General features: G+C 37.9%; 1 protein-coding gene across 1 annotated transcript in view; it reads left to right on the top strand.

The window, feature by feature from the left end:
- LOC108885082 (cadherin-12) overlaps nucleotides 1–27647 on the top strand; it is an 86579-nt gene that overhangs the window by 23329 nt on the left and 35603 nt on the right. The window contains exons 2-4 of the mRNA XM_018679265.2: nucleotides 7220–7631; nucleotides 23609–23903; nucleotides 26959–27078. Of these exons, the coding sequence (XP_018534781.1) occupies nucleotides 7386–7631; nucleotides 23609–23903; nucleotides 26959–27078 (661 nt within the window). The 5' untranslated portion in view covers nucleotides 7220–7385. The remainder of the gene's footprint in view (nucleotides 1–7219; nucleotides 7632–23608; nucleotides 23904–26958; nucleotides 27079–27647) is intronic.

Raw genomic sequence — 27647 nt, 5'->3', positions numbered from 1 at the left:
AAATCCATAATTCAGATCCTGGGAACCTATCTGAAGTTTTATGTATATTTTGTTTTTAATCATAACCTTTCAATGGAGCCATATCTGTTGCATCATAGACTTTGTTGGCATGGGATCCAGACGTGTTCACACTGGGGAGCGCTGAGTCAGTGTAGTGCTTCTTTATTGCCTCAGGCCAGTTTTGTCTCTACTGCTAAGCCTTCCATATCTTCAGGGGGAAAAGTTCATTTTCTAAAAGAGAGGCAACCTTCGTTCAGTAGGACACAGAGCTAATTTATTTTTCATCATCACTGAATTATACTCAAGGTGATATATGATCTCAGGCAGTGTATGTGCTCATTGATATGAGAGGTTCCTAACTGGACAAAATTGAACTGATGAAGTCAGATCTTATCAGTATATAATCTAGTCTGTTTTTCTGAATGCCAGTACAATGGAAAATAATGGGTGAAAAGGTAATCTATGGGCACAACATCTCAGAAAAGATCTTACTTATTTCAGACACATTTTTCAGTCACCAATCACACAACAGTCTATACTGGTCGTATAAAATGTTGTGCTTCACTAGCCTTTAACATGCATAGCTGTTACCTGACTTAAACAAATAACTTCAATAATTATGTAGTGAGCTATAAGCATTGCCAGAACACACAACCAAACAGCAATACTATGACTGAACGCATCCAATGTAGACAAAGAAGACTGAGACTGATGAAGGTCTGCTTTTGATAAGCAGCACCTGTTTTAAACTAGGTGTAGGAGACCGTGAATATCTATTACTCAGTAAAGACTGTCTTTGATATGAGTTATATAAAACAAAAGCTACCAAATGTCAGTGTTCCTAATCGAGAGCAGTGTTCCTAATTGAGAGAAGAGCCACCATAAAACTGCTTAAGCAGGTCACAGAGTCCAAAACTTGTTGTAATCCTACCTGCTGGAGAACTGCCTGCCTGGATGCCAACAGTTGCCTGTGGACCAATGGTGCTCCATAGCTGCCTTGGGGCAATAGTGCTGCTTCACTTTATCTTTTATCTCAGTAGCTGCCTGTCTTTCAGTGCTCCAGAATAAGATCAGGCATGTCTCCTGACTCTGAATATTTGTATCTGTCAAAACCTCAGATGTCATGATAAGATATGATGAGACAAGACAAAAGATAGCTGAGCACTGGATTATCACTAGGTAGGAGACTAAAGGGAAAAACGATTTGTTGTTTTGATTCTTTAGCATTTATGGTTGTACAGGAAATATTACTGTTGCTCTGGTATGACTGTAAACTAGTAGTTAGATATATTTTTTGAATAGAATTTTCTATGTTGCCTATCCCATTAAGTCAGAATTTTATTATCTTAATATGAAAGTAAAGTTAACATTCGTCACTGCCTCCCTGTTTTCTGTTGATTCATAATAAGCATTGAACCGTCTTGGGTTCAGGCTCAAAGCACTGTCTCTGGAAGGTGTCAAAGTGAAAAGGTAGGAGTGATGGAGTGACAGCCATTTCATATATAAAGGGGGAAAAAAGTTGACATCTGTTGTATTTCTTGCTGTGACAAACCTAACCTTGTCTCGTTTGCTTTTATTGCCAGACTGTGTTTTCTGGCAGTCACTTGTCAAGGTCTTTCCAATATATACACTGTGTACATTGCTGAAATTAAGGATGTCCTGATCATTTTTTTTTTTCACTTCTAACATTGGGTATTTGCTGATTCCAAGTGTGAGCCAATATTTATATTTACTCTTGTTTAAATATGTCAGACACACTGAAGCAACAAATGTAGACTACTAAATTTGCTACTTGATCTCCATACTGTATGTCATGGTTCAAAACTATTAAGCTGACTAGTCTCAATTATTGATCTGATATAAATTAAAGTTTGAGTGGGAGAATGCAACTGCTGAAACCAATGTGAAATGTTGAGCTAGAGAGAAGACACATCACTCTTGGAGTCACTGAACCTACAAAAAGACTTGTGGTTGTACAAAGTGGAGCTTCTTCACTCTCATAAGATCTCTGGTGAATCACATATTCCAGCTTGTAAAGCACATACTAACTGGTCAACAAACAGGTTTAATGAATTTCTATTTACTGACAGAATTAACATTTATCACAAATTGCTGATATGATGGCAGCATTTGTCATTTTCACTGGGTGAGAGTGAAGGTCAGTGCTGGGCAGCTGAATGTTTCATACACAGCTCTCTGCTAATAAGCAAGAGAGCATTAGAGTTGGAGCTTCGTGAATCTGTGTGACATAATCTTGCCAATTCAGGTGTCAAAACAGAGTCACTTTCACTGGTGCATACAAATACATGGTCATTCACATGCTCTTTCATTGGCATGCAAGCAAAATGCTAACATTTCTATAATCCGACATTTTATTTTTTTAAATAACTGGCAACCTGTAAAAACTATACTTCCAATACAGCTTTCCCAACACAACCAAAACCCTCTGCAAAGTCTCTTTCCACTGATGACTTCTTGGTTCTGCCGACATTGCACTTTAGTAAAGTAAGCATCAAAGCACATTTATCACAGAAATAGCCTTGGCAACAAGAGAAGTTGCCATTTGTCTCTATTAAAAGAATGTGTTTTGGCTTACTGTCTTAGTGTTCTAATGAACCCAATGAAAGATAGAGGTGTTCTTCAGGACAAATCTATGGTTCAAAAAAACTCAATAGTGGTATTATCTCTTTGAAATCACCAAGGTTATTTATGGCTGAATCAAATTTTCAGCAAAGATAGCTAATCTAAAGTGCTGTGCTGGTGGTCAGAACCCCTGTAATGCATAAACTAAGATGCACACAGAGGAGGTGGACAAATACATATCAATATTAACTGATCAATATATAATAAAAACAAATCCACTGTAGTCTACCTACAGTGCTGAGCTGTTGGTAGAAAACGTATCATTAATGCAGTCTGACTTTCCTCAAATATTTACAAAACTGCTGTTTTCAAGGTCTACAATTGTTGGCAACACAATTAATATATTGTAGCTGGAACAGCATCAGTGACACACTGAGGTGTGACTTTGGCTGGCTAAAAACTCATCAAATGGTATTGTGGAGTGCCCACAGCATTTCATATCCACCTCCAAGTTTAACAACTGCCCAGACATAATGTGAGTTGAAGGCATCCTTTGGCTTTCCCCAAACATAATGTGCGTGGGATGGAAGAAAAAGTGGGGAAGACGACTCATCACATCATATTAATGTTTCCATTGTTCAGGGAACCACATTTTGTGCACAGGGCTTGCATGGAAGCAGCCATTCAATGATTATCATAAAGAAAATAGAACAACAAAAAGACATGTTTTAAGTGCATTATCTTTCTTTTCCCAACACAGCAGCACTTCCACTGTGATGCTTTGCATCTAACATTAAGTGTCCTTGTTTCACACCTAGACATGGATAAAGTACCCTGCTTTTATGCCAAGCAAACACAATGGCTGAAGCCAAACTGCATCATAAATGAGTAAATGTAACTGAGTAACTAACAGAGCCATTTTATTCACTATTCATTACTTTGGTAGTGCTATAACCTACGCATGAGGTGTTCTTTGATAATTTAGCTTGACTGGCCAGCTGTGTTGTTGCTCCCATTTTCATTACATTGCTTCCACCTACAGTTCTCTCCTCCCACTCTCCCCCTGAAGGGTTTCAGTGATATTACAGTCTTCTTTGGCCTCAGCTGTACAAAAACAATGTCTTCACAGTGATTTCACTGACTGACTAGCACTCCTTTCCTTCATCTCCTCAGCCTAAGTGCACATATTTTCTCATCAGGCTGCAGTTCAGTTGAGGTCACTGTTTTGATCATTGAGGTGACAGTGCTGAACATCAACACATCTGTGATGAGAAGAGCCAACCAATGCTATTACCATCAGATGCAGAAAATAATATGATCTGTACTAGTATAATACTGGTTTTGCATCTGCAGTATGTGTAAAGACACATAAATAGAGTACAGGTCTTTTGCTTTTGGTCTGTTGGTTTTTCTTTCCTTTAACTGCAGATAATTGTTGATTGTAAGCCTAGAACATCTAATGTTTATGCATTCATCAATATTGATTCAACACTTATGTTAGCTTAATTAGATGCTGATGTAATACTTGAAGATACTAATCACCTTTCTATTTGCAAATCATTGCCCCACAGGTTACTATTCCCAGTTTGTGTTACCTTTAGTGTTACTCCTATTAAACTGCAGCGTAGAACTAAGAGATTACCACTTTTGTAGCAACAAAATAAGTATATAATAAACTAAGTACAAGCTATAGCTGGGTTTGAGTAAAAAGATATTCTTGAATACATGGGAGATTATTGTCATAAAATTCAGTCTGTAAAGTACTAATCCCACTACTGCAGATAAGGTCCTGGGTCACTTCTTTAGAAGCAGCTCCTGACCAGTAACATGCACATCCCATCCTCTAATCAGTGTCCATACAAGACACCTCAACACACCCCATCTTCATGTCCATCATCTCAAAACAATACACTTAACTTCACCTTCTCCAAGTGATATGTTAAATGTTTAAGCCAATTTCCACAAAATTATCCAATAAGATACTTAATTGTCTATATTTTTTGGCACTATAGCTCTCCACTGGTTACACTATTGCTGCCTCATTAGACATTATTTGTATCTTTGTATAGCATGAAAAACAGTCCTATAAACTGACACATGGGAGTGATGACTCAATACATTTAGATCATCTTTCAAATTTAAACCTTAAGCTATTTAATCAAAATTACACCTAATTTTTAACATTTCAAAAACTTCCTTGAAAACTCCTTGATGATTAATAAATTCCTGTTAGAGTCATGAGTAAGCAGGTCCATAACCTTATTAAAACAACTATGACTTCATTATTTCTCTGAATGGCGTGTCAGTCCACACTGAAAAACACTGCAATTGTTAAAGAAGAGGAAAAAAGAAAACATCTCTGCCCACATATCTATCAGGAAATGAAAGTGTATGCAAAACAAGAACTTGATCCAGATGACTCATTGCTCCCCTCCATTCTGGAAGTCAATGCCTACTTATTTGTTTGTCATGTTTATGGCAGCCTTGTCGACTAATAACTTTCTGTGGGAGTCTCTTGTGGGTGGTAATCTGCACCAGCAGATCGGCGAGCCATATGTTCTTTGATTTTTGAAGGTGGTGTGTGAGAACGCTGTCAGCCCACTGTGTCGTGTTATCTGAAGTAGACACACGGGTCAGGGCTCACAACCGAAGCCCGACACATGCTAATGAACTTATCTCATAAAATATGCATCAGGCCCTCCCAGAGCTGTACAGTGGCAGAGGCGTGATTTTGCAGGAATTATGGGAACAGTCATTTTCTATTATGTCAGTGCTAAATGAGGAGTGACCTGCAGGAGAAGCATGTCTGACCCGTGTCCAGATAGTTCCTGCCAATTTTGCACAGAGAACTTTGCAGATCAGTTTTGACTTTTAAGATACTGTGGTGACAGAAAGAATAAATGGATCTGGGTGCATGGCATAACCTTGTTGAAGTAGTCTCCCTCTGAAGCCAATGTTCCAAGTCTGTATAATTAATCAAAGACAATGATGTCAATGAGGGCTCCAGTTATGAAATTAGAGGCACGCTGTCTTCCATTACTGTACAGCTTATAAGTGCATTAGGAGGGAGAGAGGAACAATAAAACAGGTGTGGAAACCATTAGCTCCATTCTTCATTCCAACCATTTGTGGTTCCCCTTTCTTGTTTTCAGTGCAATTAAGTGTCTCGTAACAAGGCCAGAGCTGAATTGCTTGAGTGTTGATATGGTAGCCAGGATTGCAAACAAGGTGTGAACAGCAACAGTACAATAGCTGCTTGCTCAATAATGAATGAAGCTAATAAAGTAGGTTGGTTCCGTAATATTTCCTTTTTCTTTCATCAATCACCTGCATAGTGAACACTAAATGCCAAAATCACATTTTAGCCCTCCTAATGAAAAAAAAAGTGCTAAAATCCTGTTCCTCATAATCTCTAGGTTTTTTTAAATAGTTTTTATGAATGCTCTCACACAAATAATTGATATGACAGATTGTTCAGTACCTGCACGTCCTTTGGTTGGTTCTGATATCACAAATAGTCTGCTTTAAAACAGAGATATCAAATCTACTTGTGTTGTCAGAAGTATGTATTGATAAATATCCATTCAGATTTTTTTCTCATATATAAGGCAATGCTGTGACATGCTGCATCCTCCCCATTCTTACAACTCATTGGTATTTCCACTGAACTATGTGAAGACATAAATAAAACATATTGGAAAAAAGAACAAATTAAATATTCAATTGCATGTCTGTGAGCTGGATTACATATTGGTAATCTTCTGTATGAGTTCCCTCTTTCAAAGAAAGCAGTCTGTCAAATGACATGCTGCAGCAAGCGGAACAATCTCCTGTGGCCGTGGTTGTCAGAACTGTTGTGCTCCTCACTGGAGTGATGTCTGAGAAAAAGCAAAGTATCTTAAAGAAATCATTGTGAGCATGGTGCTTTGCACTGACATTTCATACAGCACGTGTCATTTTGATATATGGACTGTCAATGCATCATGCTATGTCTTCAGATGGTGGACTACAACTGATGTAACAAAAGCAATTTTTTTAAGGGTCTATCTCTGTTTTTAGAAGCTTTCTGAGAGGTTTAACTAAAATACTAAGGCAAGGTTTGTAAAGCTAAACATAAAGGCTCATAAACACCCCCCCATTAAACGGTCATTAAATAACACATGACCTTCACCCATTACAGGAAATCAAGGAACTGTGTCACAGTGAGCAGCCTGAAACTGACAGCAAAAATAAAGTCAGACTTTTCACTAAAGAGATAAGTAATCTAGCCAATTGGACACAGCATCCAAGACAACTGTCTGGTGCAGAGGTTTACCTATCACAAAGCAAATGATTATAACATTGATTTATTATTATTTTTATGTACTAACAATCATCACTGAGCAGTTACTAAGCAGGTGGGAGGTAGGGACAAAGTATATGGGCAAGAAACAGCCACAAAATCATTGGCATTTATGAACAGCAAACTATCAACACCCAATACCCGATGAGCACACACGCTGTGAGACAGTCCTTGACTACCTCTGAGCAGAATAATATAACACTATAGGTAATCAAGCTTATGCAGAATTAGGTAATGCAGGATTCCAAAAAAAGCAAACCTTTTAAACTATGTATTTGTTTTTTTTTCCTTAAGGTGATGAGCTCCATAAATCTCTGAGTGGGATCCTGACAGACCCAGGAGAACTGCTACAGTCCTCCTTGGCACCCATTCCCCATTACAACCTTCACAAGTTGTTTCAGTGTGGCTCAGCTCTCATCACTGGACTTTAACTTGGGGACCTAAACCTAACAGATCGCCAATGCTAACAAGGAACTGCCTGCTGCTGTTCCTGTGGATTCTAGTCGACGCAGGCTCAGTTTCTTCTTTACGTCCACCTTTACCGCCACTGGGACGGAGCAGGACGGGGAGGGAGCACGTCAGGAGCTTGGTGGGCTCGATGAGGAATGGGGCAGCTGGATTTCAGCGTGTCAAAAGGGGCTGGGTGTGGAACCAGTTCTTTGTACTGGAGGAGTACATGGGGTCAGACCCGCAGTACGTGGGCAAGGTAAAAAGCCTTATTTTTCCAGTTATTTATGGTGTGCACAAAGTCATAAATCATATAGTAAGGAGCTTGGGAGAAATTGAATCGGTGGTAAATGAAGGGAGCAAAAGAACGTGAGGGAGACAAAACCGGGGAAAAAGAACTGAAAAGAACACTAATGTAGAGTAAGTTTAAAACTACTGTTGTTTCAGCTGGGTAATATCAACAAAAGAAAATATCACAATATATTTATCATTGATACATGTACATGAATATGTAAATACTGGGACAGTCTTTTGGTTAAGGAAAAATAAGGAAACATACAAAACACATTTAGCAACTCTGATAGCAACTGCCGCAAGCTACCCATTTTCATTGTGCTCCTGGAACTGAGCCTCACCATCTTTATCTAATAATGCTCTTGTTGTAAAACTGTCCCAGTTTGTCAGTGTTTTAAGATACAAATGGCTTCTGGCATGGGAAAAAAATCTATACATGCTAATGGAGTTGTGCCCACAGTTCTATGTTAGACTGTCAGACACATATGACAGTAAAGTGACGAGAGAATCAGTGGTGTGGTAGAAATAAATTTAAAGTACAGTCCTTGTAAAACTGTCAGAGCATCATAGTTATGAGCCAGGGAAGATGCTGACAGCAATAAAAAGACAGCAGAGAGATCCAATAGCCTGAAGTGAATCCAGACTGAGATATATACACACATCCCACCAGACACACTCCTTTTTGTCCCAACCTCAAACCTTGGCCATCTCTGTTTTTAGTATAGGATTTTTTTATTCTCTGCTGTGGCTTAAGACATTCGTAAGTAAACTCTGTGGGGTTTAAGGCTGAAGTTGTAATTTGGCACTCCTAGCTTACATAGGATAATAGTAAGACTGACTTATCTGCCCCAGTGCTGCTGCAATCAGCCCTGACAAGCCATGCTGTTTGTGGAAGTCTCTGAGGCTAAAGGCAGGGGGAGGGAGGCTGCTGTCTGCTCCACTCCTAAGTCACTTAATCCTGGGCTGCGGCACTGCTTCAAAATAATTGACTGATTCTACGCCATATGAAAAGCATTTGGGAGATGAGATCCTCAGACCTTTGTCGGGACAATCGTAAAGGAAAGGCTTCTGTGTTAAAATGATTGTAGCTGTAACAGGATGTAAGCTAAACAAATAATGCCTAGAGACTAGAGGGTAGAATGTCAGTGACATGTCTTTAAATTATTTATCAAGTACTATTAGAGAGGCCTAAGAAAAAGGTAACAGTTTTGTTTTCAAGGCACATAAAGGAATCCTGATGGACCATCAGTCTCAGTGCAATGAATGCTTGTCCTATAATACATCAGTGCCTAATTGTAGTGATCTATTCACCCTTGAGTGATTTCCACTCAGTGATCTGAAGAGTACTGGGGCTATAGTGGCTCATCAAAATTATTACTATTATTATTCCTTAGGTTTCTCTCAGTGACAGTTAAGAGGGAACATTGCCATTTTTTTTACCTCCATACCTTTTCGTAATTGAATATAATGTAAGTTCTTCATCATCATTACAAAAATGTCCTCAGTAGTTATGGTTGGTTTGTATGTTAAAAACAATGCTGAAAAAAGTAGTTATATACAAGGTTATAAAGAGAGGCAACAGAGGCAAAAAGAGAAAGATGAGGGAGGCAGTGATACAATCTTTTTTTAAATTATATTATTGACAGTCATTTATCCAAACACACTTGTACGCCAAAAAATGTATGCATATGTGAGTACATGTTACATCATACATTTTTGGTGAAGCAGTAAGCCACTTCACCTTAAAATGTCTGTGTACAATGCTGTTACTGTTCAATATTCTTTTTTTGACTGACATTTGTTTTGTCCCCTACTTTTCTTGCATAAATGAATTGAGAACATACCACTTACCTTTTACTTTTGGAAAAAATGTCCGCTCATACTGAAGGCATTGTTTCTTTTTTTAAGGTCACACATAATATTCCTGACAGACTGGAATGGTTGCAGTATGGCTACTTGATGGAAAAATTTAACCTCTTGATAGCTTAACATATGAACAAATCTGGTATCAAGAGCACCTGAGATCTGTAAAGTTATGTATTAATTCAAACTGAATATTTTATTTGATTTATTTCTATCAACATATAATTTATACATGCTTACAGCCGTCCCCTAAATACTGTTGATTCAAATTATCAGTCGATTAATGAGATTAGTGAGAGTCGATGAGTCTGTCCTTATTTGTTTGTGGCTTTAAAGCCCTCTTAGCTGCTATTTAACTTTGAGGTCTCTGGATCAATAGAAAATGTTTCATCAAGTCTGTATTTTAGCAAAAGGAGACAACATTGTTCAGAAATGTGCAATTCTTCTAACACTGAAGTCTTGCTGAAATTGTGTGCCAGTTTTACCAACTTGACCGTGTCAGCAATAATAAAATCTATTTCAAGAGCACTAAATTAAATGCATCACTGCCAGCTGTAATTGCAACAGTCAAATCACCAGTAATTAGCACAGGCCATTAAAAACATAATTCACTTTACTAACAAGATGCATTCATTTTGTCAGTTCTGACCACATACAAAATGCATGACAACCACTGGAGGAGGAAGGAAGGAGGGGGTACAACCACTGATGATGGAATAGAGAATACCAGTGTTATGGATCAACTAGTGTGTCAATTAATTAGTGACTTACGCCTGAATGTGCCGGTGGTTGCTAGTAGTGACAGCAGATGTTTGGGAACATGATGATAACATTTTGCTGTCCTTGTGAATATCTTACTGTTGTCTGTTTCTTTAAAATTTCAAAACATACTCATCTGAGTCAATGAACCTATGTCAACTACAAGAACGTTCTGGCACATTTATCACCATACCACATTGTTAGTTGTCTAATTCTACATTATACTAATCCATTTCAACACTGCACAAGGAGCAATCCGGTATAAACAATACAGCCTTATAATAACACAAAACAAATCTGTGCTCACAACAAATTATTTACAGTGTCTCAGCACTAGCCCATACCCAATAATGTAGTATACATATCCATGCTGGACAAAATTAAAAATAGATATTTCCAAATATAAACACTATATATTCAAAAATGTCCGTAATCTCTGTCACAGCCACAACAAAAAAATGAATATGATAGCCTTAATATAGGTAATATTTAACATGACTTTACTGAAGGTCTGTTTTTGTGGTTTCCATTAGATTGCATCTGAAAATTAAAAGAAATAAAGCTTTCAATAACATTTGTGTGACGCATTAGACAGTCTGAACAAATGTATTAACGACTTTTAAAACTTAATTTACAAACCAAATTTCTGTCATCAGATTAACCAAAACTAACATAAAGCTTCCTGTGTAGGGTGAGGCAGGTGGGGCTTTCTACTACAGACCCAGTGTATGTCTGACACAAGTATTTAATATTAAGTTATTACATGAATATATTGAAACATACATCTTAAAGTACTAACAGTTTCTTTTCCCATGTGCACAGCATTTCATCTCATGTTGCAATCAAATGAAAGATAGGTAAATATTAGTCTTATGCATATAATTCTATAGAGAGGGAAATGCTATAAAACATTATCCATCTTTACACACTGTCTGGTCTATTTCTTTTCCTCTGCGACACTCATAGAAAATATGCTTAGTCCGCATTTCCACTTGTTTTGGTGCAGTATGGTATGACTACAAAATAAAGAAAATGAATTTAGACTCAGGCTTTTATACCACTTAATGCATGCGACCTAATTTGAGAACAGAAACTAAAACTATGGAAAACAAGTCTGGTAATATATTCATATTGATTTCACACACACAATACTAATATTTATGCCAGAATTGTTGTATTCTTTTCATAACAGCTTCTTGGTCAAGTAAGTTAAGGTGGCAGACACTAAACATGAGGGGAAGGTTAGGAGATCCACAGTTACAACTGGAAGCTGCTACTTATACTACTTACCTAATTATCCTCTTTGCTCCCTGAGGTGCAAATAAGGCAATGATTCAACATGGTCTTTAGCACTACTACTGGTCCCTACTGCTGGCATTAATGTAGGAGCAACTGCTCCGGGGCTTTGCTCAAGGGCAACTGAACTGCAATTGTTATGAAAAGTGGTTATTTCATTATTCACATAGAGTCACAATGTCTCAAGAGTCTCTGGAAAACTAAGATTCCTCTGTGAAAAATGAAACCGATACTTGGAGTGAAACAAATTTACTTTTGAAATATTGCAGTGGTGGCATTAAAAACACACTGGAGCTGTGCTGTAAATAAAGACAAAGTCATTTAAAATATAATTAAAAAAAAAAAAAGGTTTTACACCACTCATAACCAGTTCAAGTTTATTATGAGGTGGTTCTTCTGAGTAAAAAGTACTGCTGCGTAACTAACAAGATTTAATGCAATTAACAACAAACAGAGACAAACACCATCATCATTACTTTTATGACCCTTTTCCTCTGCAGTTTAAGAGGAACTTAAAAAAAGTCACAAATCATCATTCTCTCACTTGAGACACAAAAGGAACCATGAGAGCATCTCGATTATAGCCAACATTTCACATTTAATACAAGCCGTCATGTAGAGAAACTTCTGCCTATCTCCTGTTGACAACAGCCACATTATTGCAGATTAGCAATTAAAGCCCAGAGGGCTCAAAGGGGTTAATGTAACAACCCTGTGCACTCACAATTAGATAATGCTGAGGCCTTTCCTTTGCTGAGCAGTGATTATCTGCAAGAAAAATCTGCCATTAGTGGTGTGGCTGTATATCAAGCCAAGCTGCTTCCTCTCACTCTCTATTAAACTCTCCACTGAGTTCAGCAGCTATTCTCCAGCATTTCTGTCTAGCATCATGGCTCTCTCTATTTGAACATAATGGTCATGAATTGCCATTTGACATATTTTCCCCACAATTACAGTAATGTGACAATTCAGAATCCACTTAAAGGAACTGTGCTTGTCATTTCAATGCATGATAAATATTATAATGACCATTTACAAACCGAGGAGGTGTAATCAAAGGCAACACATCTTTCAGGCTTACGGTCACTAACAGTGCTTGGACTTTCTGACTAGATGCTACAAAACACAGCATACAGTATGTCACTGTGATGTAAGTGGATGAAATTGGAGCATTGTATTTTCCATTTGAGTTGTCTAATAATTTATACTGACTTTGTCCTGTGATAGCGCAATGCATTTGAGGGCTTCAATTTATGAGTAAAAGAAGAGAGACTGGATGAAAAGCGAGGGGATTAAGAGAGACTTTACAGAGCATTTCTCCTATCCTTTGCAATCTCCTTAATGAGGGACTGGACCCACGTAACGGTAACATAGTCTATAAATTCTAAGTGTATTTAAAAGACATCTTGGCACATCAGAGTAACTCCATTGTGTTACCTCCCACAGAAAGCATAACCAGACACAACCATGTTTTCGTTTTATACAAATCTTGGGAAGAAGGAAATGTGTTAGACTCTCTCAAAGGGAACTAAACAAATTATATACTTGGCAAGAAATGCAGTAAGGGAATCGGTTCTATGAAAGAAAAAAAAAAAAAACACACTCACCCACACTCCAGCCATTAACTTCAGAAAGCAAACATCTTACCTATAACAGCACATGCAGTGAAGGTTAAAGAGAAATCCAATCAATTTAGATAGTCACACTTAAGACCTGTAAAAGGGTACAGAGAAAAAGTTTCTCTGTACCCTTTATTGCAACACAGAGCATGTGATGGCATGCACCGGCATGCTCCAATGCCTCCTTTTTTACACTTGCTGACAAAAGGTCGCTCATTTAAATAAAAGTCAATAAACCACTTTTGCTAGAAAGGGCAGCCCTGTTTCTCCCACAACTTGTTTATTCCCTTGCTTCCTGCCTGACAAGGAATGACCATCCTTCTTTTTATTGATGGCTCTTCCTCCCAGTCCCACCCCACACCTGGCTGAGATTTATTACTGATGTGGAGCCTGCAATTTAATCTTTCAATGAGGACCCATAAGAAGGACATAAAAACCTTTTCAACAAGACATATACACCAGGCCCAACAAAGAGAGATTCCATCATCTGACCATATGAAATTTACCAGCCTTACTGGTGATGGCGTGTTCCACATTGTTAAATATGGTTCGGTTTAAATGCACTGAAATTTAGCTGTAAAATGCCCATATAAAAGCAGCAAACCCATTTACACACCATGATGATATTTACAGTTGTAAAATATTTCAGTGGGACTAAGTGCAAGCCAGCGGCTAATTAACATCGACTCCAAAATCACAGGCTTCATAACTTGATTGCTTTGCACTGTATGCAGAGGTCTGTTCAGTGACCTATAGCTAAGCAAGGTTACTACATGCAGAGCCTGAGCAAAGTGCCAAACAATAATCTTGTTGATCCATCCATGACCCTCATAAAGAAAGACCAATGCAGTTACTGATTGTCTGACACAACAATACTGCAATCACTGAGGCATGGAACATATTACACCTGTGCATATATTAGCAACCAGATGACCTTACACCTTAGTGTTAATAGTCACTTAATAAAAGATATTATACTGTATAATATGAATATATAGGATAAATACAATAAATGTGTAGATTATGTAAAATACAGGACCTTATCCCTACATTCATCTAGAAATTTGTTGCATAAGTAATTTACTGTCAAATGCAAAGTAATTTTAAAGGATTGCTCTTCTGAAGATTATGCATGAGGTGTGCCAGTGATTCAGCTGCTCATTAGAACATATTAAGGGGTTGAGGGCATTTACAATTGTAATGTATGTTGATGATGAATGTTGCGAGAAATTCTGAAAAGAACAGCTGAAATAAAAGCTAATGATGCCATTCATCTGTCCTGCCAAAGTAATATATTTCATATATTTTGTCCTCATGGGTAATGGACTTTTCTCCTGAATTGCCTGGATCATATTTCCAAATGGTGTGCTAATGTCCCAATCAGTTTCACTTACCACCATGGTCAACATTTTCCATTTGAATCTTGACATTGATGGGCAATATTGTTGTGATTCTGGGTAGAAAATTGCATTCTGTATGTTGTATCAATATCACTGTATTGTTTAATCAAGTGTGATATGAGAAAAGGGATTCAAGCCTTAACCCCGGACTCTAAGATCAATACCAATCATGTACATTAATGTGATATGTCAAAAATCATTCTTGCACTATGTTATTTGTCATGCAAAGGATAATCTCACATGAAAACACAGTTTAGGTCATTTTCATTAATGTATGATGACACTGCTACATACAGCATTTTAGTAGTTCATAAGATAGTTGACCTAAGTAACAGTTCTATGAACAACCACAGTTACAAATTCTTCCATCAACAGAGGATGTAGTTGTTTGGATTTTCATGAATGCCTTTTTACAACTGCCAGTGATGTACAGAGCACTGAACTGCACTAATACAGCTTCAGAGGTGAATATAACTCAATTGGCTTCTATTTGTTGTCACACACATCTATTCCATTTTGTCCTTTCTCTGTTCCTGTCTCTTTCACGTGTGCACACACACACACACACATCCCTACATGTTTTCTGTGGTTGTATATCTACCAGTGTGGTCTCCTGTGTGTATGTGCATATTTTTTTACCTCCATCCCTATTACCTGACTGAGGCATGACACAACCCAGGTAGCAAGCTCCGAGCTGTCAGCAGAAAAGAAATGGCTTGCAAGCCAATATCGATCATCTATAATAAGCTTGCAGCATTTGACAGTGTTTTCTTTCCATCAGCTCACCAGTATACTGACTACCTGTGAAAATGTACCACACAACCAGCAGTCATGATGTGGTATGACATGGCTCTAGCCTTGACAATACACGAACCTGGAGCCACCTACAACATACCAACATGCCAGCATACTGCCACTCTGTCAGCACAGTACTGGGTTGGTAGGACAGTAGCTGAATGTTGTTGGATTGAAGGGTAGTTTCAGACCTAACAATGAATGGCAGCATAAAAATAAATTCAAGACAGCAGTAGGCTACGGATGCATACAAAGCACAGATGGATTCTGAATGATTTACACTAATTAACAGCACACAGTATGAATTCTGACAGGAGACATACATATAGAATATGCCCTTGTCGTGCTTAAAGCAAAATCCTCTGTTACATTTGGATCAGAATCAACTTATTCACAAAGAAAAAAGTATACAGCAACAATAAATTGCTTTGTGATAAAAGTCACGGGGCATGTTAATATTGTTTACAGGTAAATATCAATACCAAACACTTTAAATTACTCTAACCCTTTTCAGAAAGCTTACTGATTTGTGAATTTACCTGCTAGTGCAGGGTTGCTGGGCCATTTAAGGAACAACGTTGGCTCACTATCAGCAAGGAGTTGTGGCTTCCATATGCATTCCTGAGAGAAGCTGCACATAATCCTGGTTGCAGAAATCCAATTACAGCATTTTCTACAGAGGTTGGTTACATTCTCCTCTGAAATCACTCAAATTAATCAATATGCGAGTTGACTGCATTGCCAATAAGGGACCATGTGTACCAAATCATGAAAGTAAAAGGGACAACCGCCCTCTCTCAGAGTTGAGAATTCCCTGTACAGCACAGTTACTATCTTAAATATGTGTCAATTCCACAGCCAATAAGATGAGCGACGATTTTCCCCATTTACACCAACAGTTGAGCATTTGAGTTAATAGAAGTACTGATAATTATTAGGAGATGAATAATGGGCTTGCAGATATTTGTTTTGACTACATTGCTGATGCACTCCATCATGACATCACTGATCCACTGGCTAGCCATCTACATTGCCTCAACTGTTCCTGACAAGGAAAGATGACCTAATGGTTAGATAAAACATAGCAGAAATTATAGGTCATAAACACTTGTCTATAAAATGCCATGCATCCTATCAAAATACAGTTAATCAAGACACTGACTACTTCATGATCACGGAAACATCCATTTGAGAGGATTAATTAACTGTCTAAAATGTTTGACAGTCCTTAATGGCATCCTGAAAAACTGTGAACACTGAGCAATCATTTGAGAGAAAAAAATGAATGCAAACAATTACTCAAACAGATGGCATGAGTTTGGATGGTAACAGGAACCTTATTTCAGTTCCTCACACTACCTGTTTCTTCTCATTCAGTCTCATTCAGTCATTCTGCACATACTTTATGCTAACCAGATGTATGTTTGCTTTTTTGAATTTACATAAGATTCTACATGCATAAACTCCATTTTGTTGATTCACTTGTGATAAATTGGAAACAATTGTTACAAGACAGAAATGGATGTTTTCCTCTCCTTAGTAAAACCACTTATTTTCTTCTGACACTGTTAAGAAGGCTGTGGCTGTGCCTCTTGTCTACTGAGTCCAATGGGAGTTTTGTAGTTTAAAAGAAGCCCTTGTCTGCCTCCCTATTAACGAACCCTTTTATATAATTGATTACCATTGTTAGAGTAATGGAATTTTTAATTAATATCAGTCAACTTCCACTTATAATTAAATGATGCAATGTGCTTCTCTTTTTACATTTGCATTTGCATTTCTTTTTCATCTTTAATTGTGCAGTTGTGAATCGATTTGCAGGTGCCTCTCCTGGGTACTTGTATTGAATAGATTGCAACGGTGAAAAATATACAAGATTTTTTATTTGTTTTGTTTTTTTCTTATTCTTGTCCATCAAAGGACAACCAAATTAAAACTCCCCATAAATCATGAATACAAAGTGATAATTTATTCAGTATACAAAATAGGATATAGTATATACAGTATATACAGTATATAGATACCAATACCCAATCCAGCTTCAGCAAAGAAAAGTATTCTGTGTTTCTTGAACAGCTTGTTAAAAGGAACAGCCTGTTGCATTATCAATGTAGTACTTATTATCTATATGATAATAATAAGATGTGCCTTTGTGCAGTGTGGTATGATATAAACTATCACACCTAAACAATCTTATGCAATCCAAAAGAATTGGCCTGCAATGCATTCTGCTATCAAGCTTAACAATGCCAAACTTTTGAGAGAGTGTCAGAAAGATACTGACTCAGCACTACAAGGTATAGACCTCACTGTAAAGTGCTTGTCATTTTGTCCATTGGGAGAGTGACAAATTAAGATGAACATCTTGTTATAGAATTCAATTACAGTCCTAAACTGTACGTCATCAAAAATTCTCAAACAAAAATGGAGCACTGTATTTTCACAACAGTTGGTTGCCAGCAATTTGTATTGGATTGCATAAGACTGCACACAGGTCTTCATGTTGTTGTGTGCACCCACTGTTGTGTTTTCTGTCAGCAATGTGTTTTTGTAGGCTTGGTCTAACTAGTAAAAGTGTGTGGACCCTATTATGACTACATTGTTGCAACAGTCCATCTGCCACTCTGATCTCTCTAGTGCACCACAAGCAAAAGGAATAAAAACGTTCACTATGCCTGGGAATGAAATTGTTGTTCGCTGGTATCGTCATTTCATCTGTCTAATAGAACAAAACTGTTTGAACAAGTCAGCAATGCTAAAATCTGGAGATAATCTAGGATAAATGAGGTCGTAGATAATGTGAATGGATTGTAAAAGATTACAGGATTACAAAACAATAGGAAACGAGATGAGCAACAGTTGCACAAAACAGCTACTCGTGCAGGATTCCCTGTTAGTGACTACAACATATTGTACTGGAACACAGTGTTTTATTAAAGACTGCCAAACCTAGAAGCACAAGTTTCTAGGGAGTACCTGAGGGCAACAAGACTCTTAAACCATACTCCTGACAGCAAGAAGGCCCACAAGAAATAGCTCCCTTTCATTTGCCTCTACTGAAAATGTAATTGTTGGATGACTGCGTTTTGTTATGTTAAAACAATTATGAAGACGCATACCACTCTGGCTCACTTTTGTTTTTAAGAGTTTGAACTTATACGCCTGGATTACTAGTGGTTTTGTGTTTGCAATTATTGTACTGCAGCCTCAGCACAGACATGCCAGTGAAATTTCATTTCACAGTCACACAATGATATACAACTATGATCGTTACTGCTCAAGTAAGTGCTTCCCAATTTTTCTGTTGGGGGCACTTTAATTAGAGAGGGGGCTTTCTGCCCAGTTCATTTTACAGGAAACTGTGTAACCAGCTTGCGACACAACCAGATACAAAACCACAAACTGTAAGCTACTAGTGCCATCAACACTGCCACAGGTCAACAAAAGCATGACATACATACACACAGGCAAGTATAGTGATCAAGATACTGGCGCACTAGCATAAAACCCAAGCAGTGTGAAAAGAACAGAATAGAATAGAAAACAATAGAATTGTATCTGTATGTACACAAGAGATATGTTACAAGCATTTCATATATCTTTGTTGCCAATAAATCCGGCCCTCAAGAAAACCGCCACAGTATCAGTTTCCAACTTCCACATCAACATCAAAATCCCTGCACTACAGTAACTACAGTTAGCACATCAACAATTGCAATCCAAACAAAATCACTAAATCACTTTGAGAGACATGCAATGCCTCACAATGATAAATTACTCCAACCATCACAGCTCAGAGAATTCCCCTAGTTTGTCTGACAAAACAGCATAAATATCCATAGCTAAAATCCATTTAAAAAAATCAACCATTACCAACACCCACACAGCCGGTGGAACAAAACTGTGACACACAGGCTCACAGGCAACTGAGCAGTACGGCAACCAACACTAGTGTATCGGCCCAGCGGCCAAGCAGTACAGAACAGAATCAAATAGAATAAAGTAATGTCTTACCTTTTGTAGTCAGAAAATGCCTCTACAATATATCAGATCTGGTCCATTCCTCCAGCTGTGTACAAAGCCATCAAAACATCCTTCTTGCATTTACCTTATCATGCTTAATAGGTGTTGTTAGTTAAACATGAGTACTAAGATTCATAGCATGTTATGAAATGTGTTTTGATTTGAGAACAGAAAACATAATTCAGGTGCAAACTTTTTCACTTCAAAACAAATATTTCTGCACACAAACAACAGCAAATTGAGCATAGCAGCTCATCAAAGCATAACGGCATGGCTGCCTTCAACCAAACAGCAAAGAATAGAAAGAACAGAATAGAACAGAAGAGGGTCACTTCAATACCAAATACATGCCTGTGCATATGCATACATCTACAGCACATTAGGGTGGGCAATATCTTTTTAATTAATATCGTATATTTTGTTAAGATAATTTCGTAAACTAATTTCTTGATTAGGACTATAATCTGGATATACAATTCCACTGAAAGGCAATAAATTGTAATGAGTAATCGCCCAGTCCTAATGTACTCACACACGTACAATGCACTCAACAGGACAGGATAATAAATGCTTTCGAGAGCGAGACAGAATAAACAGAAATCGGCGTGGCGGCCTGCGAACATCACACAACAGAGGAATGTAAAATGATGTCCTACCCTTAGATGTTATCGGCAACTCGGAAGTGCGTTGACAATCTGTCCACTGCTGTCCGAAGTCCGCCAATTTCCAAGTTTGCGTTGAGAAAACTTCTCCATAGTATACTGAAGTTCAACTCCTCAGTCGAGCCACACAACTGCTAAGAGTTATTTATCCAGTGCGATTCCCAAGCTTCAATAATCCCCAATAATGTCACGGCGTGTCGCAGTTAAGATAGCTACAACTGCGTGTCTGTCACAACAGTGTGCCTTTTTGCGCACCAAAGTCTTCACGAGGGACTTCCCTTTTTAAATAATTCAGCCAAAGTCATAAAGGTTTCTATGTGAGTGACTTTACCTCGTCCAAGGCTGTGTATTTTTACCCCGCTTGCATTTTCGGCTTTCCTTCCATTTTCACTGGCTAACACCTATCAGCGCACTTTCTTCTAGCTTGCTGCAGACCGAGGCCATGTGGAAGAAATTAACAGAAAAGTCTTCGTGACGGACTTCCTCTTTTGAATAAATAAATTAAAGACATAAGGGTTTCCATTTGCGTAACTTCACCTCAAACACGTTGTCCAAGGCTTTGTATTTTTTTCACGCTGACATTGTTGGCGTTCACCTCTTGCTGTAGGGGTTGCGCACTTTTTTTAGGGAGCTGCAACCTACATGTGCGCAGATGAAGTTCTTATTACTAATAAAGCCAATTATTTAGTTTAGCCTATTGAACCAAGTTATTTAACAGCTTAAATTTCCTAGAGGTTGAAGGTGTTCCCGTTTTCCGTCTCCTAGTGGTTCTCCTAGCTTTAGTAAACATCGAGAGGGCGTGTTCACTTTGAATTTACCTTTGAACTCTATCTCCCCTGGAAATGAGGCAGAAAACCCCAAATTGTCCAGATCTAGTTCCAGCTTATTTGACGCAAAAGCGGTTGTGTCCTCTTTCCTTCCCTCGTCCCCTTGTTGTGACTCCTTGAAGCAGTTGCATAAAATTCTTGGTTCCCCATGAAGTGTCTGCTAGTTTACAGAGCTGCACTGTTGTCAGGTTGTAATAAAAAGAAAAATGGCCCAAAGCAGTTTTTCATTATTCTAATCAGGAACACATGAAAAAACAGAAGCTCTAATTAATTTTCTTTAAAAAAAAATCCTTCTGGAGGAAATTAAACAGGTCAAGCATGATTGGGATGAAGTTTTCTGATATTGTTGACTCACTGTGTGTCTCTTGAAGCACTTTGAAACATGTTTACTTCTTTAGATTTCCATGCATTCGAAGTTATGGCATCACTGTCTGTCAAACTATAATAAACCTAAGTGGGAAAAGGATAATGCATCTTCAGTACAGAGGTTTGATCCACAAAATTTTGCATTTCTAGTCTGCATCTCTGTACACCATAATAGACCAAGGAGGCCTGTCCTATGACAAAGGACCTTTCAGCTGCAATCAAGAACCTCAGCCTTCTTTGGCTTCAAATTTGTGGGATACAAGTGTACAGTATTCTTTGCAACCCTCTCATTAAATTCACAATAAGGTGATTCTTGTAAACTCATAAAGCCAGGAAATGTCACATAATTGCATATTCACCAATATTTATACTTATATGGCCAGAGGTTATGAGCAAATACTACATGTAATGGACTACACCCATGAAAGGATCACAAAGGTAAATAGCCTGAGATAAATTCTTATATTTTCTCATTAGAAGCCTGGACATATTAATAATATGGTGCTATAAAAAATTTGTTATATGTATATATTTACTGTTAAGCTTGTATCTTACTTGCCTGTTGTCAATCATGGGTTGAGGTGACATCACAACTCGTTAAACCTGGGAATCATTACATTTAAATGATCAATTATGGCAATAGTTTGGTCATACTTAGTTCTAGTGCATAGCGAAAGCAAATTGTAGAGGATATAGATTTAAAATATTTGTGGTTGACAATATATATATATACAACAATATATTGGGCTTCAATTTTAACACCACCAAAAAATAAGCAGAATGCTTAGAATTTGTTACCTACTTTGTTTTAGTGTCAGATTGTCTAGTTTATGGAGAAGGCGCATATTGTTCACATTATGCATACAGACAATATATAATCTACATTTCAGATTTTGTGCTCATTGCAGAAAATGTTATGGGATCTGGTTGTCACCCAACTAGGGTCATATACTAAAAATAATTCATTCATTTGAATAGTAATGAATAATGCACCATGGGTGAGAACATTATAATGCCATGCTATGCTTGTGTGAACTTGGCAATTTGCACTGAATCACTAATCACTCCCAATGTGTTTTTGCTTGCATCTGCTTGTCATGGGTTGTTTTTAACTGCAACCTACAGAGAATTTATAGCTGCATCTCAAATATTCCTCTCCTCTCTGTGGCTGGCACTACGATGGAGGCTCAGCAGAAAATTGGCTATGTGCAAATTATTGCTTAATATTTGCAAGAGAGAGACTTAATCACTAATAAAAAGTTAGAGTGTAGACCCATTCAGTCATTAGCTGGTGCACAAATAAGAAGACAATTTCAGAATGGTAGAATGGACAGCAGCTGGAAAAGGCTAGCTTCAATCCAAAAAAGTAACCATGTCCATTTAATTATAGCAGTGCTAGAAAAAGGCCCCAAAGTCAGTCATAAAGTGTTGAATTAGAGGTATCTCAGTGCAGGTTATGGAAGATTTTTGACAGAAAAATTAATCCATGTTGCCCCAAGCCAACAGGTTTTGTAGTCAGCTGGCTGTAGTGTATACTTCTTCTTCAATGCTTAAAATATCTTCCTCTCCTGGAATAAGACTGCTATTCAACAGTGTTCAACAGTGAAAAATCCATAGCACAGATAATAAAGCAAAAATCTATAGTTACACTGTATATGGTGATGATTACATTGCATTAGAGCCCTTAAATATTTAAAATGCTGTGAATTGTATAACTGATCTCTACAGGGAGGTAAACATAACTGTGTCAATAGACTTTCTGCCAACAGCCTGGAATGTGTTTGTCTTGCACAAAGAGAGCTGTCGTGGCCCTGGATCTATATTAACAAAGATGTTTTCTGACTGGAGTAGTGATATTTTGCAACTGTGAGAGTGATCTGGTCACAGGCCTCTGCTGTCAGGTGAAGGTATTAAAAATTGTTCTTGTGGAAAACAAATATTTACCTCCAGTTTTCACCACTTTGAGGAAAAACTCCTATCTCCTATCTCACATAAGAGAAGATTTTTGAGTCATGCTTGAATAGAAATGAGTCCACGATGTTAAGGAGTTATCACTGCAGCGTAATTGCACTGAGAGAATACATTATTTATGAGAGATTTAGCCTCATTAATCCGTGAAACGTATGAAAGTACGATCATTTTATTTTTCTCATGACTTAGTGTTTTGCACATCTTTGCAAAGACAGGAATTTGCTCTCTGATGCACAGTCAGTTTCCTTGACTGTCTTTGTGAAATAGTATTCTTTGACAGCTTATCCCCAGTGCTTTCAATGAATCATTATCTGTGCCAATGTTTGCACTCAACCTGTCTTTTTTCTCTTTTGTCTTGCAGCTGCACACTGACCTCGATAAGGGGGACAATGCGGTGAAGTACACTCTCTCGGGGGAAGGGGCCGGCTCTATTTTCACAATTGACCAAACAACGGGGGACATCCATGCCTTAAGGAGTCTTGACAGGGAGGAGAAGCCTTACTACACCCTGCGCGCCCAGGCTGTTGACATCAACACCAATAGACCCCTAGAGCCTGAATCTGAATTTGTAATCAAGGTTCAAGACATCAACGACAATGAGCCAAAGTTCCTGGAGGGCCCATATACAGCCAGCGTCCCAGAGATGTCACCAGTAGGCAAGTGACCATCTGCAGTGACTTGTTCTCCATTAAAGATGAAGAAGCTAGTACTGAGTTGGAATTGGAATTATTTGCAGGAAAAGCTTTGTTTTCCTCTCTTTAACTGAGGAAGACAAAAGTTGAGTTTCAAGAGCATCACAGGTACAACCAGAGGGGCAAAGCCACTTCCCCCCAACCGATTTTGACATTTCAGAGAACCAGTTATTCTTAGTGTGCCCTGAGTATATCTCACAGCTTTGTCTTTATACAGCCCCCCTCCAGGGAGAATAGATCAAGGTAATTCACTGAGAGAATGGTTCCTCTTGATCTGAATGGCAATGAAGCCCTCAAAACTCCAAAATCAGCAGTCTCTAGAGTATGAGTAGAAAGCAGGAACAACACAGCTTAGCCCCAGTGAACACTTCAAATCATATGCTATTCTGAAACTGTTTACTGTAGAATCAGAGAACCTTTCAAGTTTATCAAAAACACATCTGGTGTGACCATGGAAGCAGGGTACAGAGATTAGCCTTTAACACCACCCACAGATGATCAATTAGATGATTGGCAGATAAATAATTAGTTTGGATTTAGATAATTACTTGAACATTTTTGTAGTTTTTCAAGTGAATTTACCAAACTATTTCAAATGTTATCTTAGTGTGATTTAAGATACATAATTTGTCTTGTATTATTAATTAATTTGATGCTGGGTAGTCTACAAAAGTACTTTTATCTATTTCATGTTTAGTTGCAATTAATGAGTACCCTCTATTATCTTTAACACTTTAAAGAGGGACTAAAATAATTTTGTCACTTGCCTAAAGTTACTGGACTTTCAAATTAAAAATGTAAGAAATTTTTTGACAAAATGTCATGCTCAAAACACCAGAGCCATGAGCACATCAGACTACTGTTGGCAGACAACAGTGATGACTAATGTTAACTTAATGTGTTTGTGGCTAAATTTGAATGTACAGTATTAAAATGGCTGGAGCTGGAAATGCAGCTGAAGTGCAATGAAGTGTTAGAAAGTGTTACAAATTAAGCAGAATTATAAAATGTGCATTTGCAGTGAAATAAACAATTCTGATTATATGACAAAACCAAATAAGATGTGGATTTAGAAATAACCTTCATGGTCATAAATTACAATTAATACCAGAAAAGTCATAAGGAATACTGATAATTTGTGCCAAATTATGCAGGGTGACACTGCTATCAGAAATATCTTTGTTAAGAATTCAAGTATGAATTTTAAACAGCCTCTGCAATCTGTGTGAGAAGTGAGAAATTTTCTTCGAGAGCAAAAAAATACTGTGGAGATCCAACCATTGCATAAACATCAAATCAGCTAAGGTCTGTATCGATATTTACACCAGCAAGACTTGTGTGATCAATGGGTTTGTTAACTGTTAAACCCCTCTTGTTGTCTTTGGCCAGAATGTCCCTGTGGATGTTTTTATGTTAGCAGGGCAAAACAAAAACTAAAATGGAGAGATACAGAACATAAATATGCAATAATAGCTAGTAATGAAGACTAATCTATGGCCAGATAATTATAAAATTACTCATGGAAATAATCCAGAGAATCCCTTGGAGTTGACGAATAAAAAAAGACTTAGAAGTGTTGCCTGAAAAGACAGGGTATTTACTGCAAATTGTCTTTGGCTTGATGAATTTGTTGATCTCACTCCTTGTCTACAAACCTACATTTCAATTTGTTAATATTACACTTTACCTCTTTTGCATGTGCCTCTTTCCCTATCAGCTCTGTCTTTGTATTGCACCATTCTTCAATCTTTATCATCATATCTGAGTATGAAATATGTCTGTAGTCTCCTCCTGTGTTTACCAGCAATGACCTCTGAAGCCTTTTCTTTTACACAGTCTGTTCTTGCACATCTGAATTTCCATCATTATACGAATAGAATTTATTTGACTTGTTTATACTCTCACACCTAAGTAAAGGCTGTTACCTTTGTCGCCTGGGAATGCGTAGGTGTCAGCCATGCATAAAGGCTTAACTTTCTCTACATCTGAGCTCTTACTGCTGTGGATTTTCTCTCCTTTGCTGAACCAAAAATGTGTCAATGTATTATCTCATCTATTGTATATTCCTGTTGAACACGATGCAGTCCTTCTCTGGTATGTCTAATCAGGGATGTGTGACTTTGTTAGGGAGGATTGAGACACTAATCTCTCTCACCTAATGTTTTAATGCCATTGTTACCATCTGCCCAGACTGCAAAGCCTATTTAATATACAGCAAGTTCTTTATGGGCAACTAGGAGCTTACCAGGATCTAAAATGACCATGTAAATTTCATCCCTCTGGTCAGTGTCTCCTGTTCATAATAAGCATTCCATAAATCCTGCAATTGAAAATGTTATACACAACATGTTTTTAAGCTTGCCAGATGTGGGTGTGTGATTGATACATGGACATACGGACTCAGAGCTGTCTGTCTGTGAAAGCATCCATGTCAACCTGTCTGCAGGGAGTCTTCTAAAGAATCTGCCCATCTGCTGAAGCAACACCAGGCTTGTGTTTGTGTCTTAGAGTTATAAAATAGTCAGGCTGACAGGGTATTTTTTTTTGTTGGTTACTCAAACTGGAAACTTTTGATTGAATCTGCATGGTAAATAAGGACTATGTTAATGGAATGGTGTTTTCAGCGCCAGCTAGTTAAGGGAGGTGAGCCAAACCTCCAACAAGTAATTATTCTGTCCCTGTTACTGCAGGAGTTTGGAAGACTGCCATCTTAATACTGTTCTTCCCATGGACCTTTGTTTTCTTAATGGTAGCACTGTGCTAAATGTGCAAATCAAAACATACAACAGGAAAACTGAACAACTTCCCAACACAATCTGTCTCCTCCACGCTCCTCCTCATTGCACTCTATCAGGGACTTTGACTTTTAGTATTAGCTGTAGCTCCCTCAGTTGTGATTCATCAGTCATTAGTGTCAGGTGAGATCATCCAGGAAACTGATGAACTTCAGAGAGTCAGCATTTCAGTCCCATGGGGAAAGTAAGCCAAAGTCAATAAGTATTCGTACTCTTTTCCACAGGGACGTATGTGACACAAGTGACAGCCACAGATGCAGATGACCCTACCTACGGAAACAGTGCTAGAGTGGTATACAGCATCCTCCATGGCCAGCCGTACTTCTCTGTTGACCCTAAAACAGGTAAAGTACTTACGCTCTCTCTATCGAATATTTATGTGACAAAATAACAGTTTAGTCAGTGTAAAGGTCCTCAACATCTTTATGTTTTACTCTAAATATATGAGTCAAAAATATCAGAAAATAATAGTAATGTTTTATGTGTTCCTGGTCAGTGCAGCACGGCAGTCTTGCAGTGAAATAAGGTCATTAGTCTTTGCAAACACAAAAGGACACATGCTCTCCTGAAAAAAATGTGAATTATTCATTTGACAGGTGTTAAATAAAGGCTCAGTTGTAAGGCTGCACTTAAATCAAACAGCACTAATATCAAACATTGACTGTTATCAGTGGGCATAATGTATGATATAATGTAAATGATTCACAATATCTGTTTCAGGGAAAACTAGATAAAAAGTCAAACGTATAATTTCTGTCTGGTATTGGTCCTATAAATTAGGTAGGTGCCCACATGGTGGAATTGCAGAATGTAATCACTTTTTGCAATGTGTCAAAATGTTAGGTAAACCCATAAACTGACTGAAATAAACTACTATCTCTAAACCACCGGTGACTCTTTGCTGCAGGGGTAC

The sequence above is a fragment of the Lates calcarifer genome, linkage group LG24 (genome assembly GCF_001640805.2).
Source record: "Lates calcarifer isolate ASB-BC8 linkage group LG24, TLL_Latcal_v3, whole genome shotgun sequence".
Classification (NCBI taxonomy): Eukaryota; Metazoa; Chordata; class Actinopteri; family Centropomidae; genus Lates; species Lates calcarifer.
The sequence above is the reverse complement of the archived record's forward strand: the minus strand, read 5'-3'. Positions and strand labels throughout refer to the sequence as shown.